The 19,020-nt window shown below is 39.7% G+C and overlaps 1 protein-coding gene across 1 annotated transcript in view; it reads right to left on the bottom strand.

Annotated features, from left to right (window-relative positions):
- The window catches only part of KLHL7 (kelch like family member 7), a 58,749-nt gene extending 40,308 nt beyond the window's left edge, over positions 1-18,441 (bottom strand). Inside the window, exons 1-2 of the mRNA XM_023531529.1 lie at positions 18,149-18,441; positions 335-437 (exon numbers count right to left, since the gene is read on the bottom strand). Coding sequence (XP_023387297.1) covers positions 335-437; positions 18,149-18,268 — 223 coding nt within the window. The 5' untranslated portion in view covers positions 18,269-18,441. The remainder of the gene's footprint in view (positions 1-334; positions 438-18,148) is intronic.
- Between the last annotated feature and the right edge of the window lie 579 nt (positions 18,442-19,020).

Here is a 19,020-nt window from a genome sequence, read left to right as displayed (position 1 = left end):
GTTATTTCTAGTATGATATGCTGTATTTCATTTTTCATTTTTATTTAGTTTAACCTGTTAGATAAAATGTCATAAGATTTGTCTGAGGTTAAGAAGAAAAGCCAGGGCATTCAAGTCGAAGCTATATCTCCATCAATAAAGACCTCAGGCCTTTAAGGCTAATGAAGAAATGTCTCCTTTGATTAATCATCACCATGATGACCTTTCAATCTTTTCACTGTCCTGTGGTCTTAAATTCTTAAGTCTTTTAAAAATTAGGGAAAATGGCAGATTTTCATTTGGACCCACCTCATTTTCACAGAATAAATAATATCTTTGACCTTAATGTACTTACTTGTGAACATTAAGTTAAAAAAGTGACTGGCTGCAGCAAGGACAACACGATGAGCAGGAATTTTTCTTTCCTGGACCATAAGGATCACATCACACAATGTTTTCTAATCAAGAGAAAAATAGATAAAATTAAAAGGGGGGTCGTTGGGCCTAGCTTAGCAAACAGAGAAAACAGGTGCTTGTCAAATGCTTTACCTCTATTTTCAACTTAAGTTTAGTTTTTTTTCCAGCACATAATTTGTTTATAAGACCTATTTAGGAAGAACTTACAGAGTTGCTGTCATGAGTTTATTGTATCAAAATCTGGCACTAAGTTCTCCAACAGTCAGGCAAATCTTCATAACTAGCAAAAAAGTAGTCTACTAATCCTTCAGAGAAGCCTTTTTTTTTTTTCCTTAAACAAATTCTAAGATATTTCTCATGATGAGATTTTATAGGCACATCAAATGACATAATGGCAGTTATTGTTAAATTTTTCAAACATAACGATCTTTTTTTTTTTTTTAAAATATCTATCCTTGATAAAATCCAGACTGTTCACTGCATTTCCCAAGAAAGTAGCCTTCATAGATCTAACTTGAAACAGAAACAACTCAGAATACAAAGAGTAGATGAACCAATGTCCATTTAGCATTCTTTCCTTATAAATAACACTTCTCCCAAATGCATTTTTTATAGGAGCCAGATAGCAGCCACTTATAAATTATGATTTCTGACCAAGGCCAAAATCATGTCACTCTAGATCTTAAAGGCAGAACTAGATTAAATACTTAAATGTGGGGAAAATAGAACATTAAAGAAAAAAATTTAAAGTTTACTGGAATCTAAATTTAGAGAGGATTTTCAAGGAAAAAAAATGAGTTTTTTCATATAAAATTTCAATTTCTTAATAAAGTTAAAGATACTATGTACAAACAAGGCTCAAAGAAAATTTAGAGCCTATGATATAGTAAGTACTCTTTCAGGCACTGGGAATATGAAGCAAATAATATTTTCTGAGTGAAAAAAATCTATTACTCACAAATCTAAATAATGACTTAGTAGCTCAGAGGATATGGCATTTTGCAAGTTTTTAGTATTTTGTTGAAACTACTACTACAGTTTCTAATAGATAAATCACTGCTATTTCCTACTTTATTACTCCATGAATAAAAATTCAAATAAGATGGTAATGCTTAGAATGAGAAAGAAAATGGCCCCTAAATAACAGGCTAAAGAATGTACAAAATTTCACTTTACAGCTCATTTGAAGATTTTTTTAATAAAACGTATAGACAATTATTTAGAAATTATATGCAGATTACTTGTAGTTAAAACTACTGTTATTCCAACAGTGGGCTGAATTTTTAAATTTTGATCTCCTTTTATTTGGGGAGGGGATTCAGAGTAGGCATAGCTCTCCAGTGCTTTTGCCACTTACCACACCAAAAAATACCAGGTAGCAAAACCAAGCCAACTATTTGGTTACCAACAAAAAAGCAGATCAAGTTGCTTAAGACAAAGAAAAGAGGAAAAAAGGGAGGAGGGAGGAAAGGATGCAAGGAAAGGAGAGAGAAAAGGAAAAAGAATGCTCACGGCAAGCAAATCAGTTAGGCGAGGGGCCTACGGCTGCTGATGGGAAGTTCCAGAAAGTGTAGAGCTAAACTGAAATGTAGCAAAAAACCTTTCTAAGCCATACTCCACAATAGGGGATTTCAGTGGATTTAAAGGCACTAAAGGAAGTTAGAGAAATTGGTGAGATTATTAGTCTGACATTAAATCTCCAGCTGGATATTAATATTGTGTGTGTGTGTAAGGGGGAAAGGGGGTAGAATGGGAGGCATCTTTCATATCCAAATGGTACATTTATTTGACTGTACTACAATAGATCAGTGGGTTTCGACAAGAGATGGGAGTGACCTAAAGAGAGGGCCCTCTTGCTATCAATCCTCTGGGGAAGAGGCGCATCCACAGATAGGAAATGGGAAGAGACAGAGACCTTGGTAACACGAGAGGTAACAAGTACTAGGTTGACTGAAGAGAAACCTAAAACAAACAAAAAAAACTACCTTTTGAACAATACGTGTTCACTGGATAAAACAAGAAAAATGAACCTTGCAATTTCTCTGTTTATGTCTCCCCTTATTAGTCATACTTTTGCATTTAATATTTTCAGCTTTTGAATCTTTAGTCTCATAAACAGCATAGATTTTTGTGTGACTGATTCTAAAGTTCTCACCATTTAAGATTATTTTTAGTAAGGTTTAGTTTAATCCTTCATATTTATTATTCATAACTTACGTTTTACCTTACATACGCCACATTTTTTATGCTATTTATTTAGCTTCCTTATCTTTTTTCTTTAATTGCCAGTTGCTATTTTGGTCACCTTTCCTTTGTACTTTTTTCTTCCTTCAGGGACTTACTTATAGATCTGCTGAATATTTGCAAACAATTCAGCTGGGAATTAGTCAATTATTGTTCTAGGAATGCAAGGAGCATTCAAGAAAAATAATTCTATTAATGTAATTCATCACACTGACAGAAAAACTTCATGCAGAAAAACTGCTAAGATGGCAAAAGGATGTTTGATAAAATTCAAAATTCATTTCCTGAGGACTCTTTAATAAAGAAAATGACGTGACTATAAACTGAAAGTCATTCATCAGAAATCAAAAGCAAACATCACATTTAATGGTGCAGCAGGAGAGGCATTTTTCTTTTGAGTTTGAAACAAGATGTACATATCACTACTATTATTCAACATTGTTCTGGAAATTTTAGCCAAATCAGTAAGAAAGAAGAGAAATCAACTTAATACTTGCAGAACTAATATGAAAAGTCAGTAAGATGGCTGGCTAGATACAAAGAAGAAATATGAAAAAGCAATTAGCTAATCTATATATGCCATAAAGAAATACGAATGAGAAAAATCCAAGTCACAGCAGCAAGAAAATACTTAAATGTCGAGAAATAAACCTAAGAAATATGAGGGATCTACATTAAGTGGGAATTTGGTACATGATAAAGATACCATTTCAAAAATGTGGTGAGAAGATACAGACAATGTTTAGGGCAGTAAAACTATTCTGTATGAAACCATAACAGTGGATACATGTTATTATACATTGTTAAAACTCATAGAATGTACAGCACAAAGAGTGAACCCTAATGTAAACTATGACTAATTATAATGTAACAATATTGGCTCTTCAAGTGTAACAAATGCACGGTACTGATGCAGGATGTTAATAATAGAGGAAACTGTGGGAGTGAGGGGGAAGGGGTTAATACCAACTCTCTGCGCTTTCTTTCTGCTTGATTTTTCTGTAAACCTCAAACTGCTCCAAAAAAATAAGGTTTGTTAATTTAAAAAATGTAATGAGAGGTGAGATAATTGAAAAAAATATGGTACTGGGATAACTGTTACACATCTGGAGAAACATCAGATTTCTGGCTATTACTGTACTGCCTCTTCCTCTGGGGAAGGTAGTTTCAGTCTCTTTCTCCATCCATCACTTGTGGAAGATGACAACAGGATGGGCAAAAGTGTGGTAGAGGTCACAGAGCCAGGCCTCCTGGTTCATTCTCCTTCCATAAAACTTCCCTCAAAGTGGAACATAACTCCTTGGGGCAGACTTGTCCCCGGAGCAGGAGAGGGCTAACTATTCCCATTCTTCAGCTGCTCTGCTTCAGATGGGTGGGTAAATTTAACTCAGGAGAGAAAAAATTCAATTTTATGCTCAGGTTCAAGCCATGTTCTCCAGTCTGTTGTCACCGTTAACTTATCTGTTTCCTGTGTTGACTGCTCGAATGCTTAGAACAAGCAGTGGAAGAGGGCCCCTCAAACCCATACCTACGCACAGATGCTCACAGCACCACAGAGGAAGCAGAAACTTAGGTGCTGCTTTAGTGCCTGAAAGTATTAGGGACGTTTGAGGAAAGAGTCCTTCGGTTAGGAAAGACTCACCTCAAAACACGCAAGCATTTCAGGCATGTGTTTGTGCAATGACCATTTGCTGTTTACAAATTTGCCAGAAAGAACTGCAGAAGGCAGCTGTAGGTTCCACATAAGCTCCACAGGAGTGTAAGAGGTTCCGGCTGGCATTGGTAGGCGGCATGGGATCAGCCGTCCCAAATTCTACTCTCCATTGTCTCCCAAGGAGAGGACTGAGGGATGACTAACCTTTGGATTTACGTAGCTGGTCAACAAGGTTCTGCAATCAGTCCCTCCCCGCATGATTTTGGGTTGGCCTTGGGTATAAATACCTGAGCAGACTGCAGATTCAACTATAGTTGGGTGGTGGATTTAAGTCACTGAAAAGGTAAAGGGAAGTGGAGTCCTTACATGGGGGCAAATCATCTGCTTGGATTGAGATACTAGAAAAAGTGTCAACAAAGCCACAAGAAACCCAAAGGCTAGGAGAAAACTTAAAAAGGCCTTTTTAGGCATTGTGCTCGTTCGGAAAAGAAAAACGGCATCGGACTTAAAAAATACATATAATCACAAAAAGACAAGCGGGAAAGCGAAAGAAAAACAAAGGAAGACACCTACATTAACAGAGGAAAAACGGAATTTCATTCCTCAAGGGAAGCATGTGATGAGTTAGGCCAAACAGCTTTGAAAGAGAAAGCGAAGACACTTTGGTATAACGGCTCTTTAAAGATGGGACTAGGAAAAAGAGAGTTATTTTTGCTATTTATTTAAGGAAGGCGATATGGATCAAAGAGATGTCATGAAGGAAGAGGAGAACCAGGAGTAGATTAAAATGGCTGTCTCAGAAAGAGCCTGTCCCTAGGAAATTTTTGTAAGATTCCTCTTAAAGCGAAAGGTAACAAAATCAAAAATAATTAGAGGACGGCCCTTAAAGACTGGGACAGTTGGACAGTTGTAACAGGTGATTCATAGTGAGTTCAGATGGATTTGAAAGGTAAAAATAAGATCAGCGATAGAATATTTCGTGAATTTGTTAAGTAATTTGCAAGGTCATATGGGTGGGAAGACAGAAATGGTGCAGGCTACAGTGGAACTATCTGGGAAGTTTGTAGAAATAAGACGCTGAGGGAAGAGCACTGGGTCACATTAACGGGAAGCCAAGTAACTCAGACACGGTCCAGGCCTAAGTTAGATGCCAGACTTCTTCATAATTGGAATTACCTTACTGAGACTGGTGAGGAGTGGCAGTAACTGAATCAACTTGTTCTTTCAAAAAATCAACACACATTTTCTTCACAGGTTCAATCTGGTACTGGTTTGGTGCATCTAATAAAGACTGAACGTTGTTGCTATTCACAGAAATTCTGCAAGTAAGTTAATGTGAATATTAATTTCCTACATTTTAAAAATAATGCTTCTGTAGAATGTATCCTAATAGTTCCTGAAATTAAGCAAAACAATTAAACTTTTCAGTCCTTGAGTCAATCCTGAATACGCTGACCTCTTATTTTTCACTATGGCAAAATCTACAAAAGAAAGGCACTAGAGGAAGGAGTATGTTAGCAAAACAAACACCCGGGCCCAAAATGAAAAGGACAGGAAAAGGAAGGAAGGTATTCTGATCTCCACGATGTTAGCTCTACATGACATAGAAAGGAAAATATTCAACTCAAGCAGGTTAATGACTCAGTTGGGACTGCCTAGAAAGAACAAAGGGACACAGCCCAATTTGACACAAATTGGTAACAGAAAAGAATGCATCTTCTACCACCAAGTTTCCAAGGCCTGGAAAAATCAAATAACGAGGAAAGCAAGGTTTTGAGGAGCACACTGCAAGGCATACTGGTCCCTATGGGGACCACAGGCCTTAGAGGAATCTGCTAAAGGTCATTCGCCAGGTGAGATACATAGGGCAGAAAAAAGACTCTAAAAGATAGGATTAATAGATATAAAGAACTTAACAGCAAGACAGATCAAAACGGGGACACACAGATGTAGATCAGAAGAGTCAGAACTGCAGAGGATGCAAAGCCACAAATTCTGTTCCATGCCTGCTACGAATGTGGCTTGCTCTTCTCTCGAGAGGGAAGACTTTGTCACTAGACAGAACTCAATCATTTTAGCACTGGTTAGCCAGGAACAGCCAGGAACAGCCAGGAACACGGGGCAAGAAAAAGAAATACAAATTAAGACGTAAATAAATGTGCAGGATGAACAGGGCAAAAAGGGAAACTCTAGGAGACCCAGCAGCTGGTGGATCCCCTGGCAAATGTCTGACATTTTGCCCAAGAAGAACAATATGTCCTATGCCAGTGAAGCATCATTATGCATAGATCAAAAGTCCCTTCTCTCTATGGTAAATGCAGTGTCCCTCTTAGCTTCTTGATAAGTAATTCTTCTCAGATGGATTTAGTCTTAGGGGCTGTCAATTAGACTGGCAACCTGTCAATACCAAAAGCCAAGATTTTTTCTTTTGTTTTCTTTGATAATTCTGTTCCCCCAGAAACTGGAGTTTCTGTTCTGTTTTGGGCTGGGAACAATAACGTGGGTAAGGACTATATAAATAATACGTCAACATCTGCACTATTAGAGAGACGAGAGATCTGCTTGAACCTTTTCAGGTTTGTGGAGGTGGGGATGATGCTGTGCTTAAGAGACCTAGGGTCCCTTTGACATACTGAAAACAAGTGGTACCAACAACTACCCTTGAGCTGGAGAAATTCGGCTTTAGAGGTGCTAAACTAAATCTATTCTCATGGAAGACAGCACACACTGCAGCTGCTGAAGAAGCTATCCTGACTACTCAAACACGTAAGCAAATGCCTTACACTGCCGACTCGGCAGTATAAAAAGCCAGGGAGAGCAGACAATTGCAATTGCTTTCATTTTAATTTACACAGAGATCACAGATGTGGGAATTTAATAATATGAGGGTTCGTAAGAGTCAAATTTGGGGGATTTTATGTTGCCAGTATGGAATTAGATAAAGTGCTTTAAGCTGTCACATGGTTCACTGGAGACAATCTAGAATGCTATGAATGAATGACATCATGGTTGAGAAAAATGTGAGATGGGAAATGGAAGTGAACTTTCAATCTGGAGTTAACAGATATCTTTTTATTTCAAAACTATCTGGAGTGAAAACTTCAACTGCTAAACTGGCCTTCAGAGAATACACGAAAGAACAGTTACTGATAGAGGATGCCTCATCAGCATTTCAGATAGAACAAAGCATTCCCTGTGCCAGCAAGAAAACAGAAAACCTAAAAGACAGAGTAAACTTGGAAATAAGAACTTACAGCTAGCTACTTCTGTTGGGAGAGGGATGGGGCTTCGGTGCCTGAATTCTACCATTCAGCCCTCTGAGATTCTCAACTCAGGCATTTATATAAGTATCAACATCCAAATGAGACACAACAGAACATAATATTGACAGCTGGGCAAGTACTTGCTAATTCCTCATACGCAAGGCTTCTCTAGCAAAATACAATTGAAAAATGAGGCTTTGTTTGAGAAGCCAATATAGGCCTTTCTACTCACCTATGCATACCCCAATAACCTAAATTTAGAAATCTGCATATTTATACGTCCTGCAAGGAAAAAAAAAAAAAAAGATGGCTGGGTTCAAATCCACCTTATAGAGTGCACCACAAGACATACCTTACCTGCCCTGCTTAGCAGATGGAGACTTTAAGAAGTATGTGAGCATCAATGGAGTAACCTCACCATTAATAAAATAGCAATGTCTTAAGTTCTAACAACTAGATAGAAACTTCTCTCTCATTGGGCAAAAGGGAAGAGAGATATGAGCTCAAGAGACCTTATTTCCTTTCCTTCGGGTGAGGTGACAAATGTTTCACACTTCCAATTCTCGGTTCCTCTGCCCACTGTTTTCAACACTACACAGAGACACAGACAGACACACACACACACACACACACACACACACACACACACACACACACACAGTATATTGTCTTTTCAGGGAAAAGCCTTATACCAGTGGTTTTCAAATTTTTTTTTTCTTTAAGCAGCAGAATCCATTTTCAAATGATCTGATTTCACAGAATGTATATAGACAGAATGGTTTCTCTGTAGCCACAACGTGCCTAGCAACCAAGGGATAGAAAAGCTCCCTTCACTATAATGCTTAATGATTCACTTACAAAAAATTTGTTTGTAATCTCAGCAAGTAGTTTTTTTTGTAGGTGGGTTCTGCTAGAGATTTGGGAACCGAAGAAAGAATGATTCGACCAAGTGATATAACAACGTTTCCACGGAATTGGAAGTTGCAACTATGACCTGGTCATTTTGGCCTTCTCAGTCACTGGGTAAAAACAACAAAAGTTATTACATCTGGCTAGAGGCCTGACGCTGGCCATCCATGGAAGAGAGGATGGCTGGAACTCAGTGGATCCTGTTGGGTACCTTCTGGTTGTTGGGAGAGACAGTACTCTATGAGTTCCTATGCGTCTTCCTGGACATGCCAAGATTGCAAGGCCCTGCCACTCTTTACCCGGGCCACTATTTCTCAAGGTTGTTTTTGGCAGCGAGTGACTGTAAGAGACTGAGATAATGTCTCATCTCCTGGATAAAGACCAGGTTTGTTTATTGTTTGCTATAAAAATGGCAGATTCCTTAAGCTCAGTGTTCATTCCTTAGCTGCAACACAAACGCACTGTGTATACGTCCACCATGTCGTCCTCGTAGTATTTGTGGGGCAAAGGGAACTGAGACATAACATTCTGACCCTCATGATGCTCTGCTGTGAGTAATCAAGTCTTTGTCTCTGACATAGGAGTCTCATATCTTCTGCCAACATCCATTAACTAGCAACAGGCTAAGCAGGTTTAAGCAGCATAAAACTGAATCCCAGACTCAACACTGGTACTGCCAAATCTAGTGGTAAATGTTAATGAAAGACTAAAGTAACTCTTTACAGGCAAGACCAAAGGCTCAAGATACCTAAGACTGAAGGATCAGGTCACTCCATCAGATAAATAACCTTGGGGAGTTAGCTAAAGACAAAGAAGAGGAATAGGCAGAAAGAAGCCATAAATAATAAAATACTAATAAATAAATAATAATAAACAATGAATGTGGCTTCTACTTTTATTTTCATCCTTGTTCTTATATTTACATAAGTTTAACCCCTTTCCTTTCTTCTTTTCCATCCACAATCACATGAAGAATTTATTTACTTAGCCTTTAAGATCTTGAAATGATTACAGAAGGAATAGATATCACTAAGAGATCTTGAACTTGGGGTTAGATGTCATGAGTGAAAAAACTTGATTGGTGACTTTTTTTTTTTTTTAATTATAAGAATGAGAATAAGAACATTCATGTTTGTATTGAACAGGCTAAAGTGTAGACCATAGTGGACATTTGTGGATTCTGGCAATCCAGCATCTAATTTTTCCTGCTTATTAGAACCCCAATCTTCCTTGTCTAGAAAAATTGCTCATTATGAACTATCTTGGAGAGAGGGCAATTCTCTCCTACTCACTCCTTAGCAAAGCCCCAAGCTGGCAAACAATATAAAGACAGCCAATTAGACACCTACTTCCAGGATTTTAAAACTTGAATGATAGATGGAGGGAAAACTCATCTTTATGGCAGCAGCAGCAAGTGGTCAAGACTGTTCTTGCATTGTAACCTTGACTCCAGGGTTTCTGCAGTCTGGCTACCAGAGAAACCCTGGTTCCTGCTTGTTTGCCATGCCTGCTCATCTTCCAGCCTATGGTCAATGCTGTATATCCTCGCAATAAATTATTTTTACTTTCTGTTGCTGGTAACCAGGAATCCCAGAAGATTAACTGTGATAATAACAATACAAACAATATTTGTACTATGCTGAATAATTTATCAAGAGTTTTCACATTCCTTCTCTCATTATTCCCAACATCAGTAAGTTAGTTTAGTATGATATCATGATCATTGTTGTCCAGAAAAGAACATAAAAGGCTGAAGTTGTGACTTGCCCAATGTCACACAATTAGTTAGAAGACAGAGCTAAGATTCAGACCCAGGTCTGTTTGATTTCAAAGTCCATATTATTTCCACTATAACATGTGGTTTCTCAAAGTAATGAGTGACTAAAGACAACATTACTAAAAGAATTTTATAGAAGACACAAACCTTTTAAAAATAATTGTTCATATGAAAGCTTACAGTATAATATTAATTGAATTTAATTCAAAGAAAAGGTCTAAGAAATAACTCAATTCTGGCATACTGTTTTCCAGTAAACTAACCTGAGAGGTATAGCATTTATGACAGCCTAGATGGCATAATCTCAAGAATGTCTCTCTTAAAAATAATAATCAGCTACATTTTTGACAGCTCAACAGAATGTAACTAAATTATATGCTGTATTATGTACTAAAATATATACCAGCTATACCACTGATGTGAATCCTTGTAGTAGATGCCCACTGGAGTAGCTACCTGACTTACAATTCCCCGTTCTCAGGGAATGACCTCAATACATAAAATGAGTCTTTCAAGACCATGTTTGTGCTACATGGCCCTGTTCTCCTTAGTAGATAATTTATGCAAAGGATTAACATTTAATCAAAACTAGGTCTATCAGAGCCTCTCTCCCTAGGATTTGAAACTCTTGAAGAGAAACAGACTGATAGTAGTTAGCGTTGAGGTGTAATGAAAGCGGTGTCCTAAAGAAAGGCTACGGGACTTTGGGGCTGGCCTGGTCCCTGCATCTCCGAAATCTTGACTGTCATTCTCCTCAGTAGGGAACATTAATGCAAGCATGTCTCCCTGAAGATGTGCTGCTGTACTCATTCATTCAATACACACGTGGTGTGTGTCACAAAGGCTGTGTGCACTAGATACTACTAGATTTAGGGGAGGAACATTAATCCCACTCTGGAAAGCCTGGGCCGCACAGGAGGCAGGTCCCTCTCTCTGTCCTCACTACTCTGTCTCTCCTCTGTCCTTTAAATTCTGTTTTCCTCCACTCTTCCATTAAAACTGTACTTGCTAAAACCTCCCATTTTCAAACCCTGTGGACACTTTATCTTTTTCGGCCTCCCTGTAACATTTGATCCTCCTATCTCTTCTTCGTTAACTTATACCTTGAGTTCGATGACGTTACTGGCTATCTTTCTTCTGTCTGCCCCTTAATCTCCAAAGCATTCTTCTTCCTATTCTTTAAAATGTCGATGCTCTCCAAAGTTTCATTCTCTGTCCACTTGTCTTCTTACTGTGCCCTCATCCTATAGGTGTTATCAACCGTAATGATGACATTAACTATTAAAAATCTGAGCACTTATGTGATAGATGTTGGCAATGCAGCACTGAATAAGACAGACACGGTCCCTGCCATAATGGAGCTTAGAGCCCAGTAGCAAAGACACACAACAAACTATAATGTGTGTATTGCCTTTACTGCGATGACAAATGCATGAAGAAATTGAGTGTTGTAAGGTATATGAAATAGAGGGCCTTGACATAATCTAGGGCATTCAGGGAGGAAGAGGCACTAAGGTAAGAACTGAAGCATGAGTAGGAGGGGACGAGAGTCATAGGCACGGGTACAACATTTTAGGCTCTGAAAGGAAGACAGGTGCCTGGAGTGAAATGGCTAAGAGACAAGTGGTAGGAGATCTGATTGGGGAAATAAGCTGGTATCAGATCAGATAAGGCTTTGAAGTCCAGGCAGAGGATTAATATTCATTGTACAGTCATAAAAATTAACCTCAAAAAATCTTCCGAAAAACCTGCCTGCCATCATACTATTTCTACTTTTTGCAAAATCTTTCCTCGACCTCCAGTTTCATCTTCGTCCTTCATTTTAGCAGATGATCTCACCTATTCTTCAGAGAAAACGAAAGTCTTTGGACAGAAACTCCTTCATTCTCCGGATTCCAAATATAACTACCTACCGACCCTCTCCTCCTTCCCGCTCTTATGGACGAGGAACTGTCTTCCTCCTATATGAGATCAATCACCTTGCCTTTGGATCTCATCTCAGAACCATCTATTAATTACCTATTCCGTCTCATATATTCAACCTCTTCATCTCGCTAGTTTTTAAACACACTTACATATCTCCCATTTAAGCAAGTAAAACCAAACAGCCTTCATTTGACTCCCTCACTTCCTTCAGGACCAAATTTCTCCAAATAGCTGTCTCAATTTTCTCATAACCTACTCACTTCTACTCATGCTAATCTGACTTCTCAGTCTCTCCATCAAAACAACTCTCACTATATTCAACAAGCCCCTCTGTGTTGCTATATCCTATGGGCATTTTTAGTTCGAACCTTACTCTGACTTATCATAGGCTTCAAAATGTGCCATCTTCCTTCTGAAACAATTTCTTCTCCGATTCTCAAAACTCATTTTCCTCCTATTCTGGCCATTTCTTTTTTGTGTCCTTTATAGGCTCATTCTCTAGCTTTTATCCTAGATACCTGACTCTCCACAGCTTCAATCAAGAAGTTACCTTCTCTCTGCAGATAATTCTAACCCATGACTCTCCAGACCTGTCAACTCATATACCTCAATGTCTCATGGGCCTCACAAACCAAAAATATCTAAAACACAAATTATAACCCTTTCCTCAAAGCCCTGATCCTTTTCCAGTTATCACCTCTTTAAGTGATACATTCTAGAACCGCAGAGGTCATAAGTGACACCTTGTATTGAATTCCTCGGCACCCAATCAATCACTACTATCACAATAGCAATAAAAATAGCCAATATTTACCGAGAACTTACTCATTATCAGGTTATCTTATGGTTATCTAATTTAGTCATATTATCTTATGGTTATCTAATTTAGTCATCACAACCATCACCAAGTCCTATTGATTTTACCCTCTTTTTTTCATAGATATTGCTGTTGCTGGTACCACCTTGGTGCAAAGGACCATCTCACTGGGCTACTCCTGCAACAACTTCCTATTTGGTCTGCAAAGCAATCGGTCTGAGAGCTCTCTAATTCATTCACCACAGACCATTTTGTTTTGTCTTTTTTTTTCCCCCAAAAGAAAAAGAATACCCACTGATGCCTCCTCACTCACATATACATTTGAGAGAGTTTTAGAATAAAGGCAAAACCCCCTAACTTGACTTATGAGGCAATGCATGGGTAGGTCTCTAGCTAGTTTTTTTCCAGTTTCATTTGGCACCATCCTTCCTTTTATGTCTGTGCTCCAGTCACACTGACCTTTAATCAGTCTCTTGTACTTGCCTTTCTATGGTAAGTAGTTCTCCAACTCAGGGCCTCTGCCTATGTTGTTCCCTCTACCTAAGAGGCTCTTCCTTAAGGTGCCTTGTTAACATCTACCTTTATTTTAGCTCTCAGTTCAATTACCACTTACTTAGGAAAACCTTCCTGAAAGTCAAATCATCTATCCATATGCCTCACTGAACCCTGTTCTTTTCCTTCATAATACCTACCCCTGTTGCAACTTTACATTTGTGTGTGTGTGTGTGTGTGTGTGTGTGTGTGTGTGTGACTATTTGATTAATATCTCACTCTCCCCCTAGACGATAAACTGCGTGAGGATAGTAACTATCAGGTTTTACTCACCATTTCAACTCCAAAATCTAGCAAAATGTCTAGCACACAGTGGGTTCTCAATAAGTATTCATCTGAATGGATGAGTTGGAAAGCCAGACTGAGATAGGATAATAGTGAGCCAAAAGAGGCAGCGAAAACCTTTCGGTTTTAACAAGGGGGAGAGAGATTATGTACAGGGAATACTGAGACTAAGAATGGATGGATTGGTTTGTTGGTTTAAAAGCTGGAGAGGTTAAAACGTGCCTAAATGCTGATGGCTAGAATCCAGCACAGAAGGAGAAGTTAGAGATGCTCAACAGAGATGGAATAATCAACAGCATAACTTTTCTGACCAGACTAGTACTGAGGGAGTCAAAGCCCAGGTGAAAGTCTTTGGCCCCAGATGGAAAAGAGGCAGCTTCTCAACTGCAGCAGCATAAAGAGAGTAAAAAGGAAAGTGTCAAAAAACAGGTTTATGAATTTGGTGGTGGAAAGTTAAAAGTTAGATAGTTCCAGACTAACGCCTTCTATTTATTTGTGATGTTGAAAGAAGGATGATGTACTGAAAGTGAAGATACAGAGAAAAGATTCTAATTAGAGGAAAACAGTAAAATAAATGGAAAGTAGGATCACTCGCCAATACTGACAGCCCAGCGGAAGTCAGGACTTACCTGGCAGAGGGCTGCCCAGTAATGGCATATTCTCCAGCTGTGCTTGGAGGTGTTGCACAGAGAAGGTAAACAGTCATTAATGCTTTTTGCTAGATGGATGTGACAAAAGGACAAAGGGTTAAGAAAGCTTGAGGCACTGGAAAGAAAGTGAAGAGACAGAGGTGATAGCTCCTAAGCTGGACAGACAAAAAGAGAAGACAGAGAGTTAAGACTAGAGAAAGGTCTGTCATTGGAGTTTTGAGAATAAAGTGAGACAAAGCATGTAAAACACTGCAGAATGGCTGGTAGAGAATAAGAGCTCAAGAAGTGTTCCACGAGAGACCCTAAAGATTAATGACATGTAATAATTTACTGTCTTGGAGAAGCTGAGCCATTTTAGTAAGTGAGCCCAGTTGTCTGCACAGTATTCAATCCTCAAATCAGCCTTGTGGTTCTCTCATATAACTCTCAGTAGGCCTTTAACATAAGCTTTCAAATTCCAATTGTGATTTAACTCATTTAAAGTGAGGGAACTGTAAACGATAGTGGTACTTAGGAAGGTCTCAAAACATCTCTCTTGAATGTTAAGGGTCTTCTGGACTTCAGTAACACAAGAGCAACAACTGGATGTGTGCAGTAGTGACTATGACCCAGTCCTGCTTTGCATAGCCCCTTCCAGTGCATCAGGTAATAAAATTAATGTAAACAAAAAGTTAGAGAAATAAATAAAAAGATGAACAACCTAATTAAATAAGAGGCCGCTATACACCCACCAGAATGGCTGATGTTATGAAAATAGTCAATACCAAGTATTGAAAGGATGTAGAGCAAAAGCCTCTCTCAACACACAGCTGGTAGAAGTGTAAATGGGCAAAACTTTGGAAACTGTATGACAGTACCTAGGAAAGCTTTATGTAGCATAACCTATGACTCGACAATGCCACTCTTAGGTATTTCTCAACAGAAGTGTATACATATGCACATCAAAAGACATGTACAAAAATGTTTGAAATAGTGCTCTTCTTAATGGTTCCAAACTGGAAATAACCCAAATGTCCATAATGACAGAATGGATAAATTGTGGAATACTATAAACAATGACGATGAACCAGAGCTATACACAACAACATAGAATAATCTCACAAACATAATGTTGACTTTAGGAAACCAAGACACAAGAGTATATAATGTATGATTCCATTTATATAAGTTAACAACAACAAAAAAAACCACCCAAATCTATGATGAAAGAAGTTAAAATAGTGGTTACCTTTGATGGGGCAGTGACTGAGAAGGGCATAAAGAAGAACCTCTGGTGTATAATGTTCTATTTCTTGGTGGTGGCGTAGTCACTTTGTAATAATTCGTTGAGCTACACAGTTATGATTTGTATCCTTTTACATGAATCTTCTACTTCATTGGAAAGTTTACTTAAAAACAAAAGGCTAGAAATGACTGAAAGGATGATGGAGGAAAAGGGTCCACAAGATGCTGAAGCTGCTGGTTCTGCAGAACCTCTTCACCATTATGTATAGGACTGACTGAATAATATAGTATATTATATATGCTATATATAATATACTATGCTACGGAGAGATGAAATAACCTAAATCATTACATCTAGAATTATAAAACTAATTAATGGTAGAGTATGAATTGAAATTCAGGTTTTCTAATTTTGCAGTGTTCTCAGATTCTAGTAGACATGTTTCTAGGTACAGACAGAGGTATCCTTGTCAATCACGCACTCATTATCCTGATCTCCAAAGCAACGAGGTCATAAAAAGCAAAAATACTCACAACACAAAAATATTCACTAAAGAACAAGAACACATAAAATTTGTCGTCAGTCCAACATTCCTCCTCTGGCACAAACCAGCTTTGATTTCTGTCATTTCTATCAAGTGACCTTGTCAGTCATTCTTGGCGAATCTCTCTTGTGTTACAATGTTAAACGGAACAATACAAGTATAATGTAAATCAAATGCAAAGTGAACCTGCGCATTTTGCAAAAGACGTACGATTCCATGAAGTTGGTAAAAGTGCTATTAGAGAAATATCTGACTAACATGCAAAGCCACTGACAAAAGGAGAATCCAGCATGTCAAGGTCAATTAACCATTGCGGAAGAGATCCCTGGTTGCCACTCAGCATCCATTTTTCCTTCCTACTCAGCAATGGAATCCTGATTTCAAGAACTGTATTTCTAGTTTGACATTAAATAAACAGATGTTAAAATACTCTAGAGCTAGGTTTAAGAAATGGATATGAATCAATTTTTAAACCCAAGAGCTAAAAATAGTCTCAGACAGTGCCCTCAAGGAAAGAGCTGATGCTGCAACCCAGCTGCACCTTATCTAAGAAGTGAGGCAATGCTTTACAATGCTATAGTCCACGGATGGAAACGCATATTTTGGGGAGTGGGAGGTTTGCTAGAAAGGAATCTGAGCACTGGAGAACCTGTGTTCAACTATCGTTTACAGGCAGACACTAGTTAAATGCACCAGTGCATTCAAAATCAGTGGTGCTATAAATATAAAGGTTTACATTAAAGTAACATGCATGTAACATGCCAATGGATACATGAAAATTACATAAAATATTGAGTCCAGACATTCACAGGTACTTCAGCACAAAGGCCAGGAAAGATTTAAAGGCATCCCCACAGATATCTACTGCATTCATGCACCACGCAGTACGCCAGGAGCTGATGAACAAAGACAAGATCGCAGCGGTCAGAATTCCGTTAAAGAAACCAAAGTTAAGATCTTCATAAAGATCTTAAATTCTTCGACTGCTGTCCACATTCTCATCAAAACCACTAGATAAGCAAATCAGGTTTAGCAGTTACTCATACTCACAACCTGCTTTTGTCCTCCTGAAAAAACAGGGCCACTGTCACAAAACCGGAACATTCCCACAAATCTCCTTGGATGCGTTGTTTTCCATAAATAAAGCTTACGAAATGAAAAGGTAACCAAGTGGCTTTTCTATGCTTTAGTGGCATAGATGTTATGGGATTGAAAAATAAATAAATGAAATCTCTCTAGTTTACATTCTTTGGCGTTAAAATCTATTCTTTTCATAACCTACCTTTCGCCGACGTGCTGAAGACTCGTTAATGCGCCACACACCAAAGACAGAACAAAGAGCTGCTCATAATAACAGAGGCGCACGGTGCCCTTAAAAATACGGCACGGTATTTATCCGTGACAGTTTCTGCTCCAAATTAACACTTACAGGAGGATTTGTCTTCAACTAGCTCCACCCGGGTACCACGGAAGGGGGCGGGGATCCTTATTTAAGAGTATCTGATTTCAGGCCAAGCAATGCTTCTTTCTTTGGGGTCTTCGGGCTGGGCGGTGCCAATGGGCTTCTTCGCACAAGATCTCACGACGCCTTAAAACTGCTCACCAATGGAGGGATCCTCGCCTCACAGAGATAACTAGGGCAGAGCTGTTATACAACGGACACCCGACACCGAATGCCAGCCCGAGGAGTCGCCCCGGAATCTGACTTGGGAGTCACAGCACCGGCAGACGAGGAGGCACTTCTGCACGACAACAGTCTAACGCGACCCTCCACTAACAGCTGCTTTGCTTGCGGGCGAAAACGGAAGGGAGGGCGAGGACACAGAAAGGAGAGAGAGGGTCGCGACCCCCAGGGCCACCTCCCCCCTCGCACTCAGGCCGTCCGTCCCTCCCATACAGGCGGTACCTGTTTCCGCATGTTATTCATGACGCCCATGAAGCCTGCCAACAATTTAGCTTCTTCTCGAGCAGCAAGTTTCTTCTCGGTCTTCTTCTTGCTGTTCTTCTCCACCCCGGAGGCCGCCATCCTCCGTCAGCTCGGTTCACGCCCGGGGCTCGCCGGCTCCGGCGAGAGGGTGCACGCTGAGGCTTCTGTTTACCAACCACCGCGGCCGCGACTGCGGCTCCAGCGACCTGCTCCCGAGCCGGGAGGCAGCGTCCCGTGCAGAACCGGAGCGGACGGAGGAGCCTGCGCACTGCGCCTGGGGGGGGGAGGGGGGCGGGGTCGCTAGGAAGGGGCGGGGCGCGGCCTGGCGTAACCGCGGCGCGCTGCTCCGAGGGACGCCACGCGGGGGCGCCGCGGGGGCCCTGTCCCCGCCTGGAGTGGGCTGAGTTTTGACTTCCAACAGGTTTGAGGGTTCGCGTGCTCTACTCTTTGCCCAAGACGGATTTTACAAATATAGGTGACGCAGCGAGATCAGCTTTTTGCATAATTGGGCAGTAGGACACATTAAAGTGTCTCCCGTTAGCGTAAGCTCCAAAAGAACAGAGCTGGTGTTGTCTTCACTGTAGTATCAGAGGTTGGCATATAGTAGGCGCTTAAGAAATACTTATCACATACTACAAGTTAAAGGAATACGTAAAACACAAGATTTATTTGCTTGGACTTCATAAAGCACAGTTCCATTGGTGCCCCCTTCATGCAGACTGCCTGCCTGCCTAGGCTGGTTTACTCCTCAATCTGTGAAACGAAGATCAGGTGTGTCGGTTCCAGAGCTCTTCAGTGAGGCTTCCTCAGGTGTTCTACGGGAACGCGAAACTCAGTCACAGAACTGATGA

The sequence above is a fragment of the Pteropus vampyrus genome, unplaced genomic scaffold, assembly GCF_000151845.1.
Source record: "Pteropus vampyrus isolate Shadow unplaced genomic scaffold, Pvam_2.0 Scaffold69, whole genome shotgun sequence".
Lineage (NCBI taxonomy): Eukaryota > Metazoa > Chordata > Mammalia > Chiroptera > Pteropodidae > Pteropus > Pteropus vampyrus.
Note: the sequence above shows the minus strand (reverse complement) of the source record. Positions and strands in the feature narration are given on the sequence as shown.